The sequence below is a fragment of the Ambystoma mexicanum genome, chromosome 6q (genome assembly GCF_040938575.1).
Source record: "Ambystoma mexicanum isolate Mex_15411 chromosome 6q, UKY_AmexF1_1, whole genome shotgun sequence".
Lineage (NCBI taxonomy): Eukaryota > Metazoa > Chordata > Amphibia > Caudata > Ambystomatidae > Ambystoma > Ambystoma mexicanum.
In genome coordinates, this window is record NC_090937.1 from 251,084,672 (window position 1) to 251,111,023 (window position 26,352).

The 26,352-nt window shown below is 46.9% G+C and overlaps 1 protein-coding gene across 2 annotated transcripts in view; it reads right to left on the bottom strand.

Moving 5' to 3' along the window:
• MTTP (microsomal triglyceride transfer protein) overlaps positions 1–26,352 on the bottom strand; it is a 627,046-nt gene that overhangs the window by 269,733 nt on the left and 330,961 nt on the right. For both annotated transcript variants that reach the window (XM_069630721.1, XM_069630722.1), the window contains one exon: positions 26,003–26,146. In XM_069630721.1, coding sequence (XP_069486822.1) covers positions 26,003–26,146 — 144 coding nt within the window. The remainder of the gene's footprint in view (positions 1–26,002; positions 26,147–26,352) is intronic.

A 26,352-nucleotide genomic window follows, 5' to 3' on the forward strand; every position in this document is an offset into this window, starting at 1 on the left:
GTATGAGAATCGAGACACCTGTTGTCACTTCTGGCAATGGTGTGATTGCATGGCCTTCCAATGACAAAGCTTGGCAATAGTATGAGTGCTTGAGCATTTGATAGCAATACCTGGAAAATGGTATCAGTACCTGGGCAACTGATGATAATAACTGTCAAATGGTCTAACTGTTTGGGCATTTGATTGCAAAAACTGGCAAATTGTGTGAGTACTTAGGTAGTTCATGTCAAAACCTGGGAATCTGTGAGTACCTGAGCTTCTGATGAAAATAACTGGCGAATTGTATTAGTAGCTTGGAAACTGATTGCAGTACATGACCAGTAGTGGAAGCACCTGGGCAAAGGATAGGATTACCCAGAAAGGTGAGTGAGCACCTTGGCATTTTTTTAAGGTAAATCTTGATTTATTGGGTTAGTAGCTGATATGGATCACACCCTTTAATATTATCTGAATCAATGGGCATGTGTTGTCAATGCCAGGCAAATCACGAGTACATGGGCAGATGATGCAACACTGGATAGGGTTTGGGTATATTGGCATATCATGGAAAACCTGGCATATATCATGAGTGCCTGCTACATGGTGGACACACCTAGAAAATGGAGTGAGGGACCAAATCGGACATATGGCCTGATTATCAGGTCATAGAGTGGGAAAACCTGGTATCTGATGTGAATATCTGGTATTAGATGACCTGTACATTCAAGGAAATACCTGGCAAATGCTTTGTGTACCTGGCCAGATGATAGAATACCTGATAAATGAAGTCAATAACCTGGATTATTATGCCAGTACTAGGCGACATGAGAGCATTACCCAGAGTGTTCTAGCAATCATTGGGGCATAGTTTAAGTGCTAGGAGAAATGATGCCAACACACGTCATATCATGGCAATGGCTGGCAAATGATGGGGTTGCTCTATAGATCTGAAAGTAAAATTTGGCACATAGCTTAAGTACATGGGTATTCAAAGGCAACACCTGACATAATAATGTATTGGCTGTGCTTTTGATGAAACTCCTAGAAAATCCTGAGCACTTGAGCAATTGATGACAGCACCTGTGCATATGTTGGCAATAGCTGTTGTAGTAGAACAGTCCCTGCCCCATAATGTCACTAAACGGTTGTACCGCGGTATGTGATTGAAGTACCTGGCAACACAGAAAGCATTTTCACTCAACAAAAGCCCAAACTATTACCATTGTCAGTGCTTGTGAAAGTTCTAAAATGTTCTGTGGGGAGAGGGTTCCCTTCACTTGGTGTTTTATTGTGGGAGACCCGTGCAATTCTAGTCGTAGAGGATTATTTAGAGTTTGTTTATTAATCAGGGAGCATGCCTGTTGGAAAGGGGACCCATGATCCGCATTCCGGGTGCGTCATTTGTGAAGGTCCTGCTTGCGGATTGTCACCTTTTTGCACAGAGGTTATGCCACTGGTCAGGGAATTGCTTCTGGTTGAGTGCGAGTCACCTGAAATGGGTTCCATGTGTTAATATCCCCACAAAAATATCGCCATACAAGAATATCACCATATTTTTGCAGCGATAGTAAGCCATGGAACCTACGGGGCACAGCCCTGCAACCCACATAATGTTTTTAATGGAGCGGGGGACACCCACACAACCCCCGGTCCCAATAACCCCATAAATTATCCCCACTAACAATATCGCCTATGGTTACCCCACAACCATATATATGGCGATATTATTGGTGGGGATAATATTACCCGATTCCCTGAAATGGTGAACTGAACACGATGCAGTGGGTTTTAGTACACCTCCCAGGAGTGGGAGTCAGCGGAGAGCGACCATTGTGGGATAATGTCACCTTGCTTACGAGTGCCTGTCATGGGGTGAGTGGCTGAATGCACATTGCATTGCCATCTTCGGGGATGGGAAAGAGAGTACTCTGGGAGACCTCTGAGGTGTGAGTTGCCACCATCTATATATGTGATGTTGAGGGCCTGGACTGTGACTTGAAAGTCAGGGGTAGGGAGGAACGGGTTGGTATTCTGACAGAACGCATTTGGTTTAACCAAAGCTCAAGTATTAATGGATGCCACTCCAGCTGGACAATGTTGATTTAAAAAAAGAACAGGCAGCATGGAGTGCTTGCTCAATGTTCTGGATCTGTAGATGTTCATGTTAGTTCGAAGGTTGTAGAGTAGGGTGGCCTTCCTTGCCTTATGCAGATTAGCATCTGGACAGACAACCCTTCATTAAGTCTATGCATCAGTCGGTGCAACTGGGTGTGGCTGGGACTCTAGACGACGGGAGCTGGAGCCACACGAAGACCATCCGAACCAGGTTTGTTTGTTGCAGCTCCCATTGTAGATCTATCTTCCCTGTCACAATGGCACACATTGCCATCACCACCACCACCATCCTCAAGCCAATGCCCTCGGCCTCTTGCACCACGGTTACTATGGATAATGGGATTTTACTTTTAGAGCCACCTGCAGGCTTTGGGGCGGTTAGTAGCTCTACATGTTTTCCATGAAGTAGACTTGAGATATAGCGGTTTCATCCTTGTGACCCTTCTTTAACATCTCTGTTCACCCAACTGTGTGATTTGGGATTTATAAAGTGCAAACCTAGCTGGGAAGCAACGCAGAGCAGTACACAAGGGAACAACTCAAGGGGTTACAAGTGGGGTGCAGGGCTAGGAGAAGAGCTAGTGCTAGCGCTGGCTTGTCTCGGGAGGATAGCTCAGGGGCAACATGCTCCCCTTGGCAGCAAGTCGACACAGAGCAACAGAGGTTTGATCCCCGGGTCCGCGCTTAGAAACGGCTGGGTGCTAAGCGTGTTATAAATAACCAATTCCAATTTACAATAAATAACCAATTGCAATATAACTAGAACACATATCAGCGAAATTGGAAATTAAAGAAACAACACTGTAATATTAAACATTATGATAATTAAAATGAAATAATAATAGTAATAATAATCATACTAATAATAATAATGAATATATGAATAATGCAAGTAGAGCTGGTGAAGCCCACAATTCACCCTGCAAATAATCTTTAATGGCATGTCTTAATACTTTTGGCTCGAACTTGACCTTTATACACACTTTTATGCTCGTGGCACAATCAGACAACAGACCAAAGTTCAGGGAGTGTTTTAGATAAATGCAAAGTGTGGGTGGTTTGCATGTTGTTAGAATAGCTCTGATCACCATCCCCAACCTTGCCCGTAGTGCTCAGTGGAACAGTTACGGAGGACTGCACTTGTCAGCGTGAACATCCCTGCTTTAACTGCTATTCAGTAACAGCGGGGGAGGGAGGTGAAAGAAGGAAGGAGCTTCTCCCCTGCCGCCTCCACCCCAGCGCCTGTCAAACTCGAGTGACAAGGTATAGATGATGGCATCAAGGAAGGCACGTCCTCACATCATCAGTGAGTCTGATGGCAACGGGGAGAAACTTCCTCACATCATCAGTGAGTCTGATGGCAACAGGGGAGAAACTTCCTCACATCATCAGTGAGTCTAATGGCAACAGGGGAGAAACTTCCTGACATCATCAGTGAGTCTGATGGCAACAGGGGAGAAACTTCCTGACATCATCAGTGAGTCTGATGGCAACAGGGGAAACACTCCCTCAGATCATCAGTGAGTCTGATGGCAACAGGGGAGAAACTTCCTCACATCATCAGTGAGTCTGATGGCAACAGGGGAGAATCTTCCTCACATCATCAGTGAGTCTAATGGCAACAGGGGAGAAACTTTCTCACATCATTAGTGAGTCTGATGGCAACAGGGGAGAAACTTCCTCACATCATCAGTGAGTCTGATGGCAACAGGGGAATACTCCCTCACATCATCAGTGAGTCTGATGGCAACAGTGGAGAAACTTCCTCACATCATCAGCGAGTCTGACAGCAACAGCAGAGAAAATTCCTCACATCATCACTGACTCTGATGGCAACAGGAGAGAAACTTCCTGACATCATCAGTGAGTCTGGCGGTATCAGAAGAAAAGCCAGAGATCTGCAGAAAAGATACAGGCAGCCTTCCCTTAACACCACACCAGCCCTTAACTCAGGGTCTGCCCAGGTGTAGGTGGTGGCAAATGAGAGGCTTCCCACAATCCCCACCCCCAGCTCCTGCTGTAATTGATTGGCAGTTACAGCAGGAGCTTCGGGCACATGAAGGGGTAACCCAGCATGTATCCAGCCACCGCACCCAACCCTTTCCTGCTGAATTTGTATCCACTGCCTCTTTGAAAGCGAAAGAGTGGGAAGGGAAGCACTTTGGCAGGGGAGAAGAAGAAACAGTGGCAGATGACATGCAACATTCAACCCTTAGCATGTTTAGAGAACAGGGAGACATTTAGTCAGAGAACACCAGCCAATGAGAGGCACACATGATCTTTAGGTGGATAATAACATCAAACACTTGATCTTTGAAGGAGAAGAACAACAAAAAAACACTAAGAAATTTGCTTTTTTTGGCATACGGGTACATAAAAGCACTTAAACGCACACATGATTTTAGGTACAGGGAACAACAAATCACATTTTGAGAACTGTGACTTCTTGGTGGAGGAGAAAAAAAAATACAAAGATGGACACAGGATTTTTAAGCCAAGGAGAATATCATATCAAATTACTTAGATGCACAAGTGAATTTTAGGCGGAGAAAAATAAACCACTGAGAGTCTATTGTGATTTTTGAGGATGAAAGAGAGCAACAAATCACTAAAAGATACATTTGACTTTTCGGTGTAGGAAACCACTTAACCACTAACAGCCACCACAGTATTCCTAGTAACACACTTACAAACGGGAGGTTCTGCCTCAATATGTTAGCTCTGTCGTACCTCATACGGAACAGAGCACCACAGTGACCATCTGCTGCAATCGTCACCACCGGTATTTGGAGGGTGCCACCTTAAAGTTTGCGGGTTTGCACTGTTCTCAGGGAACAGAGCCACTGCCTCAGTTTATTTGGCTCTCCCACAGAGATGACCCTCTCATGCAGGCCAAGTCACGCTACTGTAGTGTCCTGCCATTTTTGCAGAGTCAACTTCTATGGGTAGTTACTGCACCAAGTCTGCCCCCTTTTCTGCTCTCTTGTTCATTCACCTACTAGAGTGAAGGGTGGGGCTGGGGCATGTACCCACCCACGGCATCGTCTACTGCCCTGTGCTGCACCTCCCCACAACTGACTGGCATCAGGCAATACTGGCAGTTTGTGCCTACAGGCTATTCCAGTCGGTGCACCCTTGGCTGAACAAATGGTGTAGCGTCCACAATGCCACCACCATCACTGTAAGGCTGTGGTGCATTTGGATGGCAATATCAGGCACAGGTGCAGAGCCCTTTGGGTTCTCCTCCTTCTTTAGAGACTCTGGGGTTCATAACAAGTCCCCCGGTATCCCGCAGCAATTACTGGGGGTCTACCGTACCGTCTACACCACCTGATATCCCAGTATTACAGCGATATTACGGGTGGTGGCGAAAACGCCAGTAAATCCCCATTCCCATGGAGTCCCATAGCAGTCCATGAGATGGGGATACTGCAACCACCGGCACCGCTAATACCAGTGCCGGTGATTGCAGCAATTGTCAGCCGGTAAGAGCCTGACCTACCGGCAGGTCAGGCCTGCCAGGAGATCACAGCTCCTATCGGCAGACTTGGAGTTGACAGTCCAGAAAGGTGCTGGTACACGTTGACACTGGCACCTTATTTCCAGACCGGCAAACTCCTAATAAGCCCTTCTGTCTCCTTCGGCTTGTGCCACCCACTATAAAGCAGCAGCACCACCTGCACCCACTCCTCATCCCTCCTCAGCGTAGATCCGATCCTTCTCCCGCACCTCTACTGCATTTTCTCCCTGGGGGAGGCAGCAACAATATTTGTAAACAAGGGGGGCTCAGCATAAAACAGTTTGAATACCACTGCTGTAAAGGGTTCTTGGGAATAGGGACATACAATGACGCAGGAACCAATCTGCATTAATGGTTAATTGGCTCACAGAAATAGAAAGTTTTGTTAGGTTTCACCAACAAGCTGTAATACATAAGGGAAAAGGTGTTGGTAGATTTTACAAATTTGTAGGGAAAAGTTAATAGAATTTAGGAAATCTATATTTTCTTTTTTTCTTGGGGGCATGACAGAAAGGTTTCACTTTTGAAATGAGAAGGTAAAAGAAAACATCAAAGGGACACAGTCACAAAAGGCCTAGCCAACAACACACACACACACAAATGGTATGAAAAATACATGGAAAAGGGCTTTTGGTACGTTTTTAAATTTTGGGGCGGCAAAAAAGGGGTTGTGAAACGCTTTATTTTTCAAAACTTGTGAGGTGACACAAAGAGGGAAATGGAAAGGAAATACTTTGGTTTTTTAAAAACGTTTTTATTATATTGTGTAAGGTAAACAAGAGAAAACGATGAGGTGCCTTAAAAATGCCACAAGCAGACAAAACACGCAAATAAGGATAAACAAGCACCAAACAAGTCATATTTAAAACCTGCTCATGATAAACATAGCCGATCACATAGCTAAGCGCTCGCCCCAGATATCTGTGTGCAGAGTCTGCTGTGGCAAGTTCGAATCCCCGCAGGGTCAACTCAGCCTTTCATCCCTCCGAGGTCGATAAAATGATACCACTCTGTGGGATAATAAAGTCTTCTGTTATTTGAGCGCTCTGTGACCTATGGGTGTGTAGCGCTATATAAGAAATACATTATTATTATTATATGTGTTGCTGAGTCATTATTTTTATGGTAATTCAGCATTTCATGTAATTTACACATTTACACATTTAAGTCTACAAATAACCTTTTCCCAATGTGACAATTGCTTGGCCGTTGGTTATTACGATATCCGTCAAAGTGACCACAAACAACAGATAGGAATTTGGGGCTGTCATTAACAAACATTGACCCCAAGAATAGGTCCTCGTACTCCTGCTCCCTCTGACCTTTAGTCATACTTACGCATTACTAACAGGAAACTAGACGCCAGCACACTGCTATTCCTGGAGGTGATAAGATAAAGGTGCATCATTCCATAATTATGGCACTTTGGTCTTTGTCGCCACCATGTCAGTTTGTAGAGCTAGTTTTTACAGTCTGTGGGCAACAAACAAAGATGCCTTATTCCTTCTGGGTCCTAACGCTAGTTCAGTTTAGCTACCAGTACCTGCTAAGCTCAGAATCAAGATGCTGTAAGCAAAATGGTGTTATATCTTGGTGGCTTAACGTGGACAGGGATAATTCTGTGTTGATTTATTGCTTTTACATCTAAAGTCCTTCTTCATAATCACGTGCACTACTGCTTCCAAAGCACAATCACTCGTGGCTTTTGACGTTCAAAGAGCATTTGGGTTTCTAACACGTTGTCATGGTATTCAGTGGTTTTGCCAGCAGTTTTTCTTTTATGAGTTTTCTAATGAAAAATATTCATTGAAAAATGAAGGGGGTGGGTAAGGGGACAAAATGGTAGTGGGTTAGGAATAGGGATTAAATAATAGGGAAAACAGGGTTTGGGGAACCACCAAATATATAAAAAAATCAGATTCGTTTTTTCTATGAAAGATTTTTGTCAAAAAACTAATCAGAAAAAAGACTGGCGGCAAGAGAACATAGAACCAAATCAAAATGCTAAACACAGACTCAGATATGCGCACACACACACACCCTATCATTGCTACTTTTCATGAAAAAACAAGAATTGATTGGTTAAAACACATACTACGTCATTTTTAATGTGCCCGTTTGTAAATAGCGCGTGTAAAACAGGTATGCCTGTGTTTTATGAATCAGCACATTTTCAATGATTTCCTTGGCACAGCAGGAGCAGAGCGGCAGGAATCAACGCAGGTATGTTCTCACATTACTGGCTTCATAGGTCTCCGTCTCCCTGTCTACTTTTTTGTTTATTTGCATGAGCCCAGCTATCCATGAGAAGACACAGTCCACCTGTGTATGCAGCAGCGTACAAACTCTGACTCTCCACCCAAGCCCTTCACAATGTCATTCTTCATGTGTATCTCTTGTGCATACTGTCAGCTAAACACCTTGTCCACCTGAACCTCGTCTCCATGACCCGACCCTGCTGCTGCCTCCAGTCAAGGACAGCTCAAGGCATGGCAGCTCCCACCTGCCAGTACAGTGTTTCTTTCACCAGTATGGTCACTTGTCAGACTGTCCACCTTGTTGAATCTGGACTTTGTGAGGGGCCAGCCGTACTAGTGTTCCATTGCATATCTTCTGTCCAAGCCCTTCCTGGCCCTACATCTCCTACTTGAGGGAATATGCCGGCTTCTGTTCTGCCTGTCCAAGACGGTCCCCACCTGCTTTTGTTCCTGATGCACCTCATTATCTCCCGATTGGGTGCTTAGAAGCTAAGAGGGCCAATGAAGGCTCACATGAGTTCCTGTGCAGTATCAGTGGGTCGAGGTCTGACACGTGGGTCCTGATTGGCGTTTCTGCTCCTCCAAAGAAATCTACAAGCATTTCCACCAGCATCTGATTTTGATGCTGGTGGCAATCCATAGATTCCTATTGGTTGGTCCAGCTTCTTGTACCTGATAAAAGCCAGAGGATTCAATAGCTATCAATGTAAATGCCTTCCACCGTGTGCATACTTCGAAAGTGGCCTTCACAAATGTGTGCAATGTAAAGTGCAAGCAATGCACAGAAACCCAAGCCTGACTGGATTTCTGTGGATTGTTTGCTCTTTATAGTGCAAAGAAGAATTGTTGCATGTGGGAAACCTGATGGGACTTGGGAATGTGGTGCCTATCCCTGAAATTTAGACAGACTTCAGAAATGAGGCCGTTACTGTCAATTAGTATTAAGTAAATCAACTTTGATCACTCATGTGTATTGGGAATATATTGACGAGACAAGGATGTTTTCAGTAATACGTAGCACCGCAGAGCCAACACATTTTTTTTTGTGTAAACCTTTTTATTGAAATAAAAATACAAATTTCACATAGGATACATTAAATGCATTGCAAGTTCAAATAGCAAGACATTAGTACTGGATTATTACCCCCCACAAACACAGAAGAAGAACAACAAAACATAATATAAACCATAACAAAACATTTTCTGGGGCAGTTCTGTGAGGGTCAATTAGTCATCGGGCATCACGACCAGGTACCCTTCTCAAGACTCGCTTTATCCTCATCATGGGCATCCAGACATCGGATATACTTTGGGGGGAGCATATACCATGGAATGTGCATAGTATCCAGTCTGTGACCTAGTCACTGCACTTATCCCTGTGTTCCATTTATGGTCAATGATAAGATGTGCATAAGCCATCTACGCTTTTGGGTATTCAAATGGGCGTAATGAATATTAGGTCTAAATGTACTGTTAGAACAATTCCCACATCCGATCTGATCTGGAGGATCCATGGCGATTCCTATTGGCCCATCGCTCAAAGGAGCACATCCGTGACACTAGGCCCACCCATAGTTCCCAGTTTGGTGGATCTATGATTCTATTTAACCCAGGATAACTTTCTGGTCTAAAAATAACATGATGTGTAGTAACTTCCTACCTGAAGCATTGTCATGTCACACTCTTCCACCTCAAAGCCAAACAGCATGGGCATCGGTGCAAGAACTGGAGTGGAGCTCTGGATAAGTGAGATCCAAGAGAATACCATCTCGCAAAAATTGTGAATTTTAGGGCAAGACCAAAACTGGAGTGCCATAGTCCCGAATTGACAACACCCGCTCCAGCACAAAGGAGAATTTGAAAGTTTCACAGCATAGATCTATATTGGGGTGTAATACAAGTATATCACTTTAAATTAAATTGCCTGTTGCTAAATTTGCATGACACTTCATTAATCAGTGGAAAGAACAAATATATGTCTCCACTATCGAGTTAGATCCCTAGGTCCTCTGACCATTTGGCTGCTAAAACAGAGTTCCTCCCCAATTTATTTGGGATAAATAATAAGTAGAAGGCCTTAATTTTGGGGAAGCTGGGACGTCTGGTACCAATTCAGATTCACAGACAGATTGCTCCTGAATATGCGTGGCCTCTGTAATACTCGAGTCAACCAAGGAGATCTGGGCTCTGTGCACTAGCAACTATTTTGGCGAAAGGCCCAACATGGTCCTAGCTTCTTCAAATGGTATTGCAGTATGAGCCTCATAGAGATCAATGATTCGCACTTTATGCCAATCTGAATTTTAGCCACTTGCCTTTGTGGGTTGCACTTGCTCGATCCGTACGCACCTCGCCTGAAGATCGTATGTCTGTTCTCCCTTGTCTTCGCCCCTTAATTGCACTGTTAAATTGCAGAATCGCCGCCAGGCCTATTTGCGGTGTCCATAACTGTTAAATGTATCATTTATGCACTTATTCTGCCTGTGCAGACTATTATCTTCTCAGCATTTCAAGGGCTGTGAGCGACTGTTTGTTTTCTCGCCATGTTCCAACCCTCCTGAAGTGCTTTGAAACACGTGCTTGTGTATATGCGCTATATAAACAATACCATACCATACCTGCCATACCAAAGAACAATGGTTTGGAGGGTTGCCAGGAGCAATGCCAGAGGTTTAGATCAATTCAAAACCTTCACGCCATCACCTCTTTTGTTTTGTCGTAGTCACCCCAAGTGGGACATGTATGCCCAGACGTGGGTCCCGTGCCTGTTGGGCCTAGGGACGCAAGCTACTCCTCAATGATGAGGCCCAACAAGGCTGAAACATGTCTGGGGATGCTTGTGATCTTGTGCAGAAGGGATGTGATTGTGCAGTTCGGGCTGGACTTCCCCTTTGGGTGCGGGACTAAGCGTGACTTGCATATGGTCTTTCCCCTTTTGTAATGGCTTGGCAGGCAAAGAACGATGGTCTGGAGGGTTGCCCAGAGCAGAGCCAGAGGTTAAGATTCATTCAAAACCTTCCAGCGATCACCTCTTGTTTTCTCTAAGACTAAGCCATGGTGGGATGCAATTTGTGTCAATTGCCATGAGTTTGAGCATTTGGTGGCAGTATGTTATCATGGGCTCTAACGATGGGGTTTTTCATTATGTGTTTCGGAATTTTAGATGGTGGGAGGACAATGATTTCCTGGGTAGAGAAGGGTGGTAAAAGAGACATTTCTGTTATGTGCCAGCTATGTGTATTCTTAACATTAAGCCATTTTTTGACACAACACACTTGTGCTACCAGGAGATTAGCTTTCCAGGGAGCGCAAGCACTCCATCTTGCTTGGTTGCGTGTAGTGTTTTGCACCCCAATATAAACCTCCCAATCTATTTTTCCAGATCCCGAATCATACATGCGGGCATGGGTGTAGGAATCATATGGGCAAGATAAACCAATTCAAGTAGTGTGTTCATTTTCACTGCATTAATCCTGCCCAATGTGGACAGTCGTATAATATTCCATTTGGTCTAGTCATTTTTTATTTTGATCTATATTGTGGATTAGTTGTCTTGAACCTGATAAGGGAATTTGGCGCTCATAGATAAACATAACCTTACATCTGTAGCTTAAATAGGGCAACCCCACCTGAGTCCCATGCTATATCTGTCCTCAGCAGCATTACCTCTGATTTGTTGCAATTGATTTAATAGCCTGCGATCAGGCCATACTCATGTAGTATGTCACATATACGCGGGAGATTGAGTAGCCAGTTGCAGATGTATAGCAGAACATCATCTGCATGCAGACAGATGGAGTGCTCTATTCCAGCCCTGGCGATGCGCCCGAGGACATTGTCTGCTCTAATTCGGATGGCCAAAGGTTCAATAGCGCATATAACAGTGGAGATAGTGGACACCCCTGGCGTGTACCCGTATATTGTGGGAAGGGGGTGGATGTGTGGCCATTAGTGACCACCTACACTTTAGGGCTTTGGTGAAGCAATTTAACCATGTCAGTGAAGTGACCCTATATTTTGAATATCTGAAAGGCCTAAAACATGTCCTCCCATCAGAGTTTGTCAAATAGTATTATGTCTTCTGGGTCCGCTTGGCCAGTAATAATATTTACTAAGCATCTGATGTTGTCAGTGGAATGTCTATTTACTATGAATCCACTGATGAACAAGGTGGGGCAATAGCCGGTCCAGACATCTTGCCAAACATTTGGCCAGTATCCTTGCATCCAGATTAATAAGAGAGGTAGGTCTGCATGCACTGCAGTCCTTCGGGTACCAGCTGATCTTAGGAAAAACCACTATGTTTGCTGTAAGCATTGGGTTTTGGAGGTGTGCCTCGCCCCGCTTCAGTTTACACAGCAGTTAACCTGGGTGTGAGTTTCTCTGTGAGTGCTTTATATAAATCTATTGGTAGACACATGGCCAGTCCCGCAATGGCACCTATTACCTCTGCTTCCGGAGGCGCAAAGTGCTCCACGTAATATTCTGCAAACTGATAATTTATAGCAGTGACCCCAGACGGCATTTCTCCAGTTTATGATTAATCTTTTCGATTAACTGGGCACGTTGTCGGCATTTTAAAGATAAGACCATTGGCCTAAGAGACCTGTCCCCTTCTTCATAGAAGGTTTGAGACCATTTAGAGAAAACATTTTCTGCACATGTGGTGGTGACTGTTTTAATATCGGATCTGAGTTTGTTTTGTTTTGGAAGGCGGGAGTGGTCCCTGGTCTTTTTATGTCCCTGTTCCATCTTTCGCAAATCAGCCAGTAAGCTCATTTCTTGAGCCTTCCACTGATTGAGTTTAAATGCCCATCGTGAGATTCATTGCCCTCTGAGGAAGGCCTTGTAGGCAACCGAACACTTCAGCAAATTGAATTCGCCACCCAGGTTCTCCTCCCCGAAAATTTGAGATAATTCTATTAAATGCTCTACAAAATCTGGATACTGCAGCGTTGCTAGGTTAAGTCTCCATGGTGGAGTCTGCTGAGACTTGCAGGGGAAGTTGATCTTCAGCACCACCAGGCATGATCCGATATTGTCATAGGGTGGATATCGCATTGATCAACTATATGGACCATGGTGGCCAACAGGAGACAATAATCTAATTGGGTCTAGCTCCCGTGGTGATGTGAGTAGAAGGTGAAGTCCCTTCATAGCAGATGGAGTGCCCTCCAGTCGTCCGCTAGTCGAAGATCTTCCATATGAGTAAAAAGTGACCTAGATTTCTGGATTGTATAAGGCTATGTATCAACTATGGATTGCCTAGCCAGTGCTGGTGAGAGACCAACAATAAGATCCCTCCCTATAAATGTCAATTATCCCCTATCTGGGACACATTTCATGAACAACACGTGTGAAAAACCCAGCATTGCCCTCCGAAGGACCATAGATATTGTTCTGAGTGAGCAGTTCAAGAAATAGTGTCCCATGAACCAACAGGTACCTTCCCTCCGGTGTCGAGAGCAATGAGTGGGATACGTTTGTGAAGGAGAATAGACACCCCTCTTTTCCTATGATATGGTGCATAATAATAATTTGTCATTTATATAGCGCTACGAACCCTCAGGTATCTGAGCGCTGCTTATTATTACCCACGGTGTGTGGTGCTCATTTATCGACCTCGGAAGGATGAAAGGCTGAGTTTGGCCCCGCCGGGATTTGAACCTGCGTTAGCAGGCTCTGCACGGATGTCAAAGCGAGCGCTCTACTAGCTGTGCCACTTGACCAGAATGGAAAGTTGGACCCACCCATCCTCTCTCTGGCTTAGCTGATTCTGCCTTAACTAGTTGTCTCTCCTGTAAGAATTTGATATCACCTGAATATCTCTCATAAGGGTCAATAACTGTTGTCTCTTAATCGGGTCTCCCAGTCCTTGTATATTCAGCATTATAAAACTGAGCTTGGTCATTTTAGGGTGAGCGTAGGGTTCCATTGACCCAGCACCCATGATTAATTCCAGTACATACCGCCCCCTAGTACTACCGCTCATATGAGGGTCTGCATGGAGGTGCCTGGCATGGCTGTCACAAGCCACCCTCAAGTGAGCAATATGTTCCCTTATCAGTGTGACGCAAGGATTGTACTTGTGTACTTAGTTATGCCCTAGCCAGAAACTATTCTCCTTACATACTGCATAGAAAAGTCCCAGACATATACAACTTTCAACAATAAACCCCTTAAACATGGGGACTCTAGAGTAGGAGTCCAATAAGAACTTGGTATAACCAATGTGCAGCCAGCAGGCAAGGCCTGAATGGCCCCCGTTGTTGTTCAACACATTAATTAGACAATATGTTATCATTATTATTATCTCTGTTGAGGTCCACTAGATATAAAGGTGGATTTGTAGGGTCTCCATTGATGGAAAATGCAAAATAAAGCATATAAGCAGTCAGTGCTGAGTTATACCTGCATGAATTGTAGGTATCCATGGGCTATAAAAGTCCATTATGGTGGTCCCTGTTATCGACCAATAACCAAGTTCGACGATTATATCATGGTAAAAGTTCTCAAAGCGTGTGAGTGTCATGGTTCTCAGTCTGTTTGCACTCAGTGATGTAGTCCCTCGATTGTCTCCAATCACCATGTCTGGTAGGATCATACTGGTCATGTTGCTGGTTCTCGTCTAGGTCTCCTGTCATACTGCAAGTCGGACCACTGAGCTTCCATCCAGTTCTTTCCCAGCGGGTTTGGGAACTCGAGGAGTCCTGCCACAGCTGGTCAGCATCTGCTTTAGAAGAGTTCCCCTGGGTCCGGAATACGATGCGCCGCCACTATATCGTACTGCCGCAGAAACTGCCAGGCTTTCTCTGGGGGACTCGAACGTATGCCATTGTTTTGGTATTGGAAGCACCATATCCCAGGGAACTTAGGTTGGTACCGGTAGCCTGATCCTTTGAGGGCCTCAAACACTGAATTAAAATCCCTCCGCCGCCTGGACCCTACACTGAGAAGTCATTGAAAATACGTATCTGAGAGACATCTTTTTGGAACATTCCTTTTGCATGGTAGGCCTTCATTACTACAACATTTTGATGGAAATTCAGAAATCGCACTGTTATTATTCTCAGTCATTCACCTTTGTGGGCTTTGGGATGGGTGTCCTATGCGCCATTTTGATCACGTATTCAAGCAGTTTATTAATTTGCAGGTCCTCTTGCCACATGGAGTATAAGAAACCCTCTATGTGCGTACCTTAGAGATTTTCAGAAATGCTGATCAGGCGTATATTGTTTCATCTGGCGCGATTTTCCTGGTCTTCAATTTTTGCGCCAGGCCTTTGTATCTCATTAATTGCTTAATCCAGCTCCATTGATATGACCTCCTGGTCACCTTCAATGGTGCTTATACACTCTTTGTTCCCTGTGGTACATTCAGCTTGCGTGCTTATGTGATTTTTGATATCTCTCATCTCTTTCATGATGTCTAGAATTTGTTATTGGTTTCCTGTGTGCATTGATTTATGATCTTTATCTCATCTCGGCCAATATCGCCTGATGCTGTGAAGAAGTATCCATTTTGACTGTGCATCTGGATAATTTGCGAGATGTCAGTGATCTTGTGTTATGTCCCTCATTCTGGGTAGCATCTGCAGTATCCAAGCCAGAGGAGTTAATGGACATGTCTGAGTGCGCGACCATGCGCCTTCAGGATGAGTCTTAAGTAAAGATTCCAGCCCCTGAGTGGTTTTTAGATCTTCAACCTTTTTTGTTTCTCAGTGGAACATCGTAAAGAGAATGAACGCGGCAATGTGGACTTTTTGAGTCGTTTCCCGCCTGCCAAACAAGGGGGAACCACGCGTTTAACAAGAGTTATGTGTTGAAACTGGACTATTCATCCCTTCTCCCCTTGTGGGAGCCAATACCTTTGAGGCTAGGGAGGTGAGCCAACTAAGCAAGAACCACCCTAGAGGTCTGGGAAAGTGGGATCTCACTTGGAGTGACTCCCCCTCTTGGGTACAAGTACTCCCATTCCTGTAAGGAACTCCCTGCCAAGAGTACAATGCCTGCCTAGATGGAAACCGGAAAGACTGTCGTTACTTCTGTTTTGGACTCTCCAAATTGTGACATTTCATGAATCTCTGTGGCTTCAGTTAATTCTGGATCTCGTCTGAACCCCACAGTCAAAGAGCAGTGACACAACCCTTTAATTTGTGATGACATACATAAAACAACAAAGAAGTTGAAATCGAAGAGAGAGAAACCCACCCAGAGGTGAGCCTCTGATGGAAGGATGTCCTGGAGGGGCAGAGCCACACTAGACCGTGGAGCCGGCGGTAGCATAGGAAGCAAGCTGATCGCTAGCAATACGCTGGAATTCTGGCATCCTGAAGCCAAAGTCAAGAGAGGGACAGAGACGGTAAAGTGATCATCTCGCCTGGTGGCATGACCAAACGGACACAGTGGTGGGCCGCGGGTCCGTTAACAGATGGCGAGACCAGATCACATCCGAGAGATTGGTTCCCCGATCTCTGCATGAGAGGTGAAACAGTTTCCGAGCAGGGAGAGCAAGGGAAGCAGACAAGCCCGACACTTTTGAGAGGAGCGCATAGCTGTATCCAAGGCTGCAAACACCTAAAAGGTTATGGGTGCAAGGAAAACCCAAACAGACAGATGTCCAGCAGAGACCCCGCTAAAGCAGGTGTATTTGAGAACAAAAGAGCTTGGGGGGAGCCCTGGAAACAGACGCAGAGTTATTCAAGGCTGGGAAAGCTGAAAAGGTTCCGGGAGTCAGGAAAACCCAAACAGGCAGACATCCAATCGAGGTCTCGCTAGAGCAGGTCTAATTGAGGACCAAAGGGCTGTGGGGAACCCAGGAAATATAAATCATATAAAGCAAGATTGGGAACAGGGAGGACCAGGATGGTTCCTGTGCCCAATCCAAAGAAAGGTACATTTTCCAACAGCAAATCAGCAATGGTGGCATTGTATTGAAGAGACCCTTGTTCCACACAAAGAAGGGAATGTGGCCAAACTGTGCAAAGATTTTTAGGATGGCCATTCAAAGCCTGCACAATGACTGTAAGACCGCATTGTGCGAAATGGAAAAACGTTTTAACACCAACCCAAAGAAAGAGATCCCAGAAGTTGGGCCACGCAAAACCCACGGATAGCAGCTATTGCTGTGGTTCCCATTTTTGTTATGTTTAGTAGTAGGGCCATGCAGTATATAGAGTTTTGGACTAAGGACTATTTCTTTTGGACATTTAATAAGCACCATTAGTTGCAGTTTGTTCGGTAGAGAGGGTTTCTCATAGCGGTATGGTTAGATAAGGTATTTGTCTTATTATTTATAAATAAACACCCTTGAACATGTCACATCTTAGTCCGACCTCTTCTTTTGGTTCACAAAGCTGTTTACAAAAGGTGGAAGAGGTGCACACTTATTTAGTACGTAGGCGGATTGCCTCGTCATAGGAGAAGTTAGCAAATTCACAATGTATCATGTTCTGGTGTAGCATGGTCACAAAGTCGTCCATTGTCTCGGGTGGTAGCCGATGACATTGGTTGAACACATACATTTCATAATCTCAGTTGGGTTGGATTACAAACTTCTTGCTGAGGGCTTCAACCAGTGCATCGGAGGATGTTTTCTCTTCATCTGGAATCGTTTTAATGATTGCTTTAACTACTTTGAGCAAAATTGGTGAAAATGTCAATAATGGCTGGGGTTTTATCATCCCCTACAGCACTAACAAAGTCTGTAAATTTGTCAAGTCATTCGTCCCATCGGGGCACTTTGACATGATGTGGCTGTATCTGGAACTGTAATGGTTTTCTAAGGAATGATGGCCTCACATTCATGGGTAGAGGAGCTTCCATCATTTCAGGCCCGCCATCAGCATTCTCCATGGCGGACACTATGGGTCTGGACTGTAGGCTATCTCGTACTGGGTGGTGTTATGTGTCCTACAATAGCGCTGCCTCTTGTGGGAAAGAAAATGTGTCTATTGACCGTATTGTGTTCTTGCTTAAGGAGCAGCTTGTCGGGCCCTGTCGCTGACTGAGTGTCTCTTGGAAAAATGTCTTTATTTTTTTCTTGGCTGCCAACCTGTAAAAGTGGTGGAGTGTTTTAACGCCCCTGTTTTCTTTTCTTTTTTCCTTTTTTTCAGGCTGGAGGTCCATCCGGTCTACTGGAGATGAGGAGCAAACAGCAGGAGCAGATCCCATTGCTAGGACTGTGTTGCAGCACACGGTGGGGATGGGTGTCTCTGTGTGGAGCACGCGCCCAATATGCGCGGAAAGTCACTGGATCGGCACTACATAACTCTGACGAGCCCATGCAGAGGTGGCAAGTAATGTACGTCTCAGGAGCGCACGCCAATGCAAGGCTGGAGGAGGGAGCGAAAACAGTGTCCGTTTCCAGGTGCCTGGAGGACAAACATGGCGCAGGACGGAGCAGTATAACTCGTCGCCAGTTTTTGGCACTCAGTGGCATCACAAGGAGGAGACACACGCAACAATGTAGGAATTACAGCCTCTTTATTTGTCGTCCTCCCTTGCAATCTGCCCATCCTTTCCTTGCTCATCCCCTTCCCCTTTTCCTGTACCTTCTCTTCCCTCTTGTCCTTTTATCTGGTCTTCGTTCTTAAAGGGGCAGTTCCTTGTGTGTCCTTGCAACAAAATTCGCCTATAACCTTATTCCTCTTTTTTCTCACCCCCATCAACTGCCCCCCAAATGCCCCTTCGTCACTCAAGCACTGATGACTTTTTACGGGCACTTAGCCAAGTCTTGACTGGCATCCTAGGTGTTGTTGCATGGCACCCCTCCTGGAGCATGGTAGCTCCCAGGATGTTGCAATGGGTCACGTGGCAGTAGTAGCACCGTGACCAACTCAATAAAAGATACAAGCCGCTTCCGGCTCGTCATTCGATGCCATCCTGACTCATGTGTGTTCTTGCGCCATGCTGGTGCAGCGCAGCGTGCTGTAGGCCCACTACATGGCCCGGCCTGAAGATGGTGCCCCTGCTGGGCAACACCATCTTCATTGAGGTGTACTGCCGTGTGAGCACGGCGATTGTGTTCCCCAGCCTGGGTGCCCCCAGGAACGGGGCTGATGGACCTGAGGCGCCGGAGCCCAAGAGGCCACAGGGTGCCCCGCGTGGCCCGCTGCACTGGCAGGATGGCATCCGGTGATCCGGATGCAGGAAGGTGCCCCCTCTGGTCCGCCCAATTGCATGGCGACGAAGGGTGTCTGGACCGGTGTGCATATGCGGGCTGCTGGACGTGTGGAGGTGCTGGGGGTGGCCCAGGGGCCCATGTGCCTTAACACGGGCCGCCTGGTGCCCCCAGGATGGTGTGCGGTGTCGGCCGCACGAAAATGGAGGTGGCGTGTACGTAGGGCCCCTGCTTGGTCCAGATGGCAGGAGAAGAACTGCCTGCCCCTCCCCTGCCGAGTGGAGGAAGATGCGGCCTCTACTGGAGTAAAGGAATCGCGGGTCGTCGCCCGCGAAGGGGAGGACGCCCCCGCCCCAACAAGACAATGAGCGGCACCAGCCGCGTGCGCTGCTGCTCCCCCTCTTTTCCCCCCAGAGGAAGATGCAGGCGGCCAATGCAACGATAGAGAGGGGGGGCTGCCACTTCCCCACCGTCGTGAGGAGGAAGGTGCGGCCCCGCCGCAACAAGAAGAACGTGGGTCGTAGCCCGCAATGGGGAAGGGAGGTGCGGCCTCCAAGAATATGTGGAGCAGCTGCGCTGCGCTGCCGGAGGAAGGGGAGATGCCGTGGCTACAGCTGCAGGAGGAGGAGCAGCTGCCCCTCCCCCCCTTTTTTTCTCCCGCGGAGAGCGAGATGGCCCTGCGGGGTCGGCCACGATGGAGGGAGGAGCGGCGCCTGCTGCAGCAGCTGCTGCCTCTTTCCCCCCTAGTGGGGAGGAGAACCAACAAAGGTGGTGTTTGCTGTGAAGGAGAGAGATGGCCACCCTCCGTTGCCACAGAGATGAGGTGGGTCGTCCCCGCGAAGGGGAGGAAGCCCCCCAAGAAGTACTGGCGGGCGGAGCCGCAATAAGATACTCGGTGGTCCCCAGCCGCAACAGAGTGGAGCGGCCCCTCCCCCACGGGAGCAGCCATGCATGCGGCATCTACGCGGGGTACTGAGCTCCCCCACCCATTTTTCCCCAAGGATAATCGCTCCGGTTCAGCGCAGTAAGGAGAGAGAAAAAAAAAAGAAATGTACCTTTGGGAAGTACAGGGGCCGCCAAACAGAAGAGGCGGCCCCCCATGGGAGGCGGGCCCAACTCCAACTGGGCCCGCAGATGAAACAAAGAATGTGTGTGTGAGCTCGATGTCGGCACCACCACCTTCCTGAAGTGATCCCCGGGCCCGGCAGTGAGGAGGCCTGCAGAGCTCCATGGGGAACCAAGAGAAATGAAGAGGTGAGCTGCCGTTCCCCACCCGCAAGCCGCAGCTGAGGTGCCCCCATCGGTTGCAGGTCCAACTCCAACTGGGCCCGCAGAAAAAAAAATCATTATAAGATGTGGACAGAGGGGGGGAGATACAGCCCAAGCAACCAAAAAAGGGGCATAATGATCATCCTATCTCTACGAAGACTCCAGGGACCAGCCCCTAAAAGAAAAGGGATGGGTGGCAGCTCTTGTAGGGGTTGGTGCGCCTTCCCAGTCCTGCGGCACAGGCACCCTGCCACCAGTGATGCCCTGACACCTGCCCTACGAGGGAGGCGAAGTGGAAGAAGATGCCTGCCGCCAAGGTGCCAGGAGTTCATCACAGGCGTCTCCAGACTATGGACTTGGCCGATGTGGCCCCTGGTCCTCCCCAGGTGCGGCTTTGCCGGTTTTCTCTTTGTGTGACTCTGGTGTGGCTGTCCGAATGAAACAATGGTGAGGACTTAAGCTGGCCTCCTGCAACTCCACGATGGCGGAAGAACAACATTGTCGCTGACATCCCCATGAGGATCCGGAGCCTGTAGACATGGAGGTGCTTAAAATGACGGGTCGGTGGGGAACGTAATGTTGTGCCAGTAGCTCTCATCTGTGAATTTGTGATAGTAGAACCACTCACCCAGGTTAATAAAGGGTGTGACAAACTAGTAGAGTGGTTACAGTAGTATTAGTGTGTGATTATGTTGGGGCCTTTGGGGTTTTGTTTTGTTGTTCTGAAAAAGGAGGAGTGTTGCATGGCACCCCTCCTGGGAGCATGGTAGCTCCCAGGATATTGTAATGGGTCACGTGGCAGTAGCCACGTGACCAACTCAATAAAAGATACGAGCCGCTTCCGGCTCATCAGTCGATGCCATCCTGACTCCTGAGTGTACTTGCGCCATGTGGCCCGGCCTGAAGATGGTGTCCCTGCTTGGCAACACCATCTGCAATGAGGTGTACTGCCGTGTGAGCACGGCGATTGTGTTGCCCCGGCCTGGGAGCCCCCAGGACCGGGGCTGATGGACCTGAGGCGCCGTTGCGCCGGAGCCCAGGAGGCCGCTGGACTGGCAACATGACATCCGGTGATCCGGATGCAGGAGGGTGCCCCCCTCTGGTCTGCCCAAGCGCATGGATGCGTTGGGCTGGGGCCTGGTGACCCAGAGCCACCAACAGGTGTGGGTGAATTCACCAGACTATAGTCATGGGAGTTGTTTGAGGATACGGAGCGCATTCACATATTCCAAATTGGCTCATACATTGAGATTACAGGAACTGCTTAATCAGGTTCACTCAAAACTTAGCACCAAGCAAAACAGAGTCAGCACTGTAGCCGCTTTCAGAGTGCAAAGAAAACGTTTGTTTAGACACACACACACACACACACACACGACGCTAGAATAAACTCAAACTGTTAGTCAGTTTTCACTGACCTGGCCTGTGTGGTGATGCTCAAACTGCTAGAGCCCTATGGCAGGGGGCTCTAGATATACTTCTGGGGATGTTTGCACTGCTGATGTGGCACTGCTAGAGAAAGCTCAAGCTACGTGAACCTGTAACCCGGACAACGTAATGCTAGTGTGCACACAAGGCCTCCTGCTGTAGGAAATCAACACATCTAGAGTCCTTTAGCACTGTCGAGACACACCTGGAGGAAGCACACATTGGTGGGGCCTGTGGAGTTCTATAGCATTGGCAGAGCACTGCTAGAGGAGGCTTTGACAGGTACTATCATGCGGTGCTGGCAGTGGGATAAGACGGCACAGCTAGAGACCTGCAGCACTAACGGGGCGATGTTGGTGTCCTGAGGCACTGGCCTTTTGCTTCTAGAGAGCACTCAAACTGCTGTCTATTATGCTATTATAGGCACAGGGCACTGCTGTAGGAAGCACCTACCATTGAAGTAAGGTCACACTGCTGCAGTCTTACAGCAGTGACAAGCACTACTACAATGTAGTGCGTAAGTCCCGCAGCACTGGGGATTTTCTTCTGGAGGAAGATCAGACAGTGGTGGCCCTGTAAAAACACGGTATTGCTAGAGCAGCTCTAGGCTACTGACCGGACACTATTAGCGGAATATTAGCCTATTGGGAAGGTATTTGATACAGTGCATAGCTGAGGTCCAATAACACTGATAATGTTCTTCTGAATGAAACAGAGTAGGACTGGCGTAGTGGACCATTTGGCCAATACCACAAAGAGCTATCAACCATTTTGTGTGGGCTTTCTGGACAATGTGTGACCCTTTTTAGAATGCTCTAAGTGCATGCTCCAATTTACACTAAAATCAATGCAGTGCAACGTGGCTGGCTTGCGTTCTGTGGTTGGAGGCTGCAGAGTCTCAGTGTTCATGCATGCATGCACTTTACATAGCAAGCCCTGACCAAGCCCAGGACGAGTCAATATTGATAAAGCCAAGAGTCCCAACACACCGCCTGCCTCTACATCTCTGGTCATTCTGTCTCCAGGAAGCACCACAAAGCTAGCCTCCCAGGTCTCACATGCAGAAGCCTAGCACTCTGAAGTCACTTAGGCGGTGTACGAGCTAGGCTGTATACTAATTGACGTTTTCGCAAATGACCTCGGGAGAATTGACCTCGGGAGAATTGACCTAATTTAGAATGTCAATTAGGACATCCCCCCACCCAATCCAAAACCCCCTGCAACTCCCCACCCAATCCCCTTCTATTATTTATAATCCAAAACCAACCCAATACATATATAAAATAACTAAAATAATATAAAGGTCAATTGTGCAGAAGGTCAATTAGGACCACTATAATTAGGTCAATTGTGCAAAAGGTCAATTCTAAAAGGTCAATTTGGGTAAAACCTACAAGCTAGCCATAAAAGTCCATTAGATGGCATTGCACTATTGTACTTTATGCCTATGTGGAAGAGGCGTTGCTAGGGGGTTGGTGAGGGGGCTATAGCCCCGGATATTTTGGTTGTAGCCCTGGATAGAAGCTCAGGGGCAACAACCAAAAGGCTAGCTAGCCCTGAGTCCCGACAGTCCAGACAATAGTGTAGCCCCGGATCTTTTCCAGACCTAGCAACACCCTATGACACTTTACAAATAAAACTGCAGCCACCAGAACACAAAGAAAAAATTAAATCTGTGCAGGATGGGCTGCTCACATGTTCTATTGATTGGAAAACCTGAGCTGCCTCTAGTGTTTACATGACATTGTACAGAGCAGAGTTAAAAGGATGCTGCGTACATGACTTGAGATCCAGCTAGTAGCACATCCTATACTGGTTGCTCATCTGCATTCTGGAACTTGTAGTTTTGCTTTGAACAAAATGTGTTCTGCCACAAAAAGGTAAGGGCGCGATTCATGGAATATTTACCCGGTTCAAAGTGACTTTGCCCTGCTGAAAAGTGACTGCAGACACAAACCCCGATTCATTGGGCCTCATTATGGGTCCGGCGGTAGCCGTGCCGGTAAATACTGGCACGGCTGCAGCCAGAGTCATTTATTTATGGCGCCTGGCAATGGGGACCTACCGGGGCATTACAGCCCCAGTGGTCCCCGTAATTACCCATTGCCGGGCACCGGAAAATATTACTCCCCATTCCCATTTGAGTCCCATAGGACTCAATGGGAATGTGGAGGACGGATGCACCGGCACCGCTAATAATGGTGCCGGTGCATCCATCAAGGTCTGTGAGCGGGTGCCATTCCGCCCGAAAGATCTAACCTGGTGGGCGGAGAGGCACCCGCTCAAACACCTCGTAGTTTACGGGTCCAGGAACAACCGTGACGGTAGCTTACCGGCACCATTGTTACCGGACCGGCAAACTTGTAATGAGGCCCAGTGAACTGTGCAAAGTCATTTTGAACTGCAAAAATGACTACGAGCTGACTTTGCCCGAACTTTGCACAGCAAATATACACTTTGCACAGTTCCATGAATCAGGGTTTGTGTCGGCATTGCAAAGTCACTTTGAACCGGGCAAATATTCCATGAATCGCGCCCTAAATGTTTCTTTTGTCAAATATGCACAAAACTTTGTACATTCTCATGTGTTTAGTTTATATTTTCTTTCAGAAATTAATGAAATCCCTCCTGCGCATGGCAGAGATGTGCCTATAAACTCATATAGATCAAACTCTGGAATGTATGGAACTTTTCTTTTTCTTTTTCGTTCATAATAGTAAAAGTCAGTGAAAAGGTTTGAAACAAAAGCAAAATGCAGGTAGCCCACGAAAGTGCCTAGCCAAACATTAGCACTTCTAGAAAAATGTAGAACTTTTTACATTAAAGAATCACTCAAGATGAACTTGCCCCCATGGCCCATTGTGGAAATTACTGTGTAGGTAATAAAGATTAGCCTTCCTTGCTTGTTGCTTCTATATATATATATATATATTAATTTGAATAAGTGGAGCCGCGGGAGAGTTCAGAGATGCAACCGCTCCACGCTCTATTCTCTTCTTCTGTCGCACCTCCTGCTCATGCTCCATGCTCTGCGTCGCATCACAGCCTCACGCGGGAGCGCAGCGCGGAGGCACAGCGGGCGTCACTACACCAATTTCCCATAAATGTCTGAGTAGCGTTGGATAGTAGAGAGCAATACACGAAACAGATCGAATGAAAGGGTCAGTGCTTTAAGTGGGATGATAAATCGAGTGGGGGATCTATTAGGGAGCAATGCCTTTTCTTTTTTTCTAATCCGAAGTTCTGACACCTGCAGGCAGCCCATGTAACCGTGCAGCACTTCGACTATACAGGCTGCCTGAGGTGTCGGCGTTGCTGGGATTATTCGGGGGTGGGTCCCGGCTCGTAAGCCCTTTTTGGAGACTGCCGGGGCTTGGCCCTGGCCAGCCCCAGCCCACTTAAAGCCCAAAAAAGGGGTCACTTTGATACCAGAAGGAAGCTTTGATGGCGAATATGTGTCATGAGGGGTCTGTATTCCAGGCAATCTGACAGCCCCCTCTTCCCCAGACAACAAGGACCGCAGAACTGTAAGGATAAGGGAGGGAGAGGTTGGGAAATTGTATCATTGGGCCAAAAAGGGCCATTTCAATGTATGCCGGGACGCAACTCGTTTAAACCGGTCAGGGTTGACACCTATGCTTCTGTGCACTCACTAATACTAGATGGCTGTCAGCAATTCTATTTATGAGAAAGGAGTTGCGTGGCCGTTATCAACAGTTTGATATCTTCATGTAGTGTTTGGGCAAACCTAGATCCCTTTGTCAGAACAGCCATATCCACTGTGCTGGGGCATTGCAGGTTGTTCCAGTGGATTCGGGGGGGAGTAAAATAACTCCTTGGTGCAATGTATTTTTCTGTCTACAGGGCCTCGGGTTACTTGCAAGCAAAGAACACAAATCTGAAAATCAATAAGAAAATGCATCAGTTCCCAATGGTATCAGAGTGATTTCAAGGTCATAAATGAACGCAGATCATGCAATGCTGTCCCAGCTACTCAGTAAAAAGTTCCTTGATCTCTGAGTCTAGTAGTTAATTGACACCTCCCACAGGGGGGGTGCAGAGGATTTCCTTGTATGGAAGCTCCAGCTCCAGGGTGAGAAAACTCCAGGTAATGTGTACTACTAAAACCACCACCCTTAATGCGCACATACTCCTCCTGTCAATGTAACTCACGCAACAACCCTAAAAAGCAACCATGTCGCTCTTGTTTCATGTGTGTGTTTGAGTTGTTGGGCGAGTTGGTACGCACAGTGATGTCACTGTTTCTGTATTTGCTGATTCAATCCTTGAAGCCAATGTATTAACATCTTACTTTTCCATGATTCCAGTGCAAAAATATTGGTCTCTGCAAAGCTGTGAGGTCATCTTTCCCCATGATATCTGTTGCGGTGGTTCCCATAAAGATGTTTTTCCCCTCTGGACGTTCATTCACATTTTCAAATTGAACATCTTTCATCTGCAAGAAAAAGTGAAAAAATATATAAATATATTAGACATTCTTTCAGCCACACTTAGTAGTTTAACGTGTTCATACATAGGTTTCCCTGCGGCGAACAAGAGTGTTGGTTGTCATATCTGTAATACTGTGCCCTAGCCTATCTCAACCCTTTGATTGCCGACCCCGACAGGGCCAGACAGGGCCCTGGATGCCAAAATGTTACC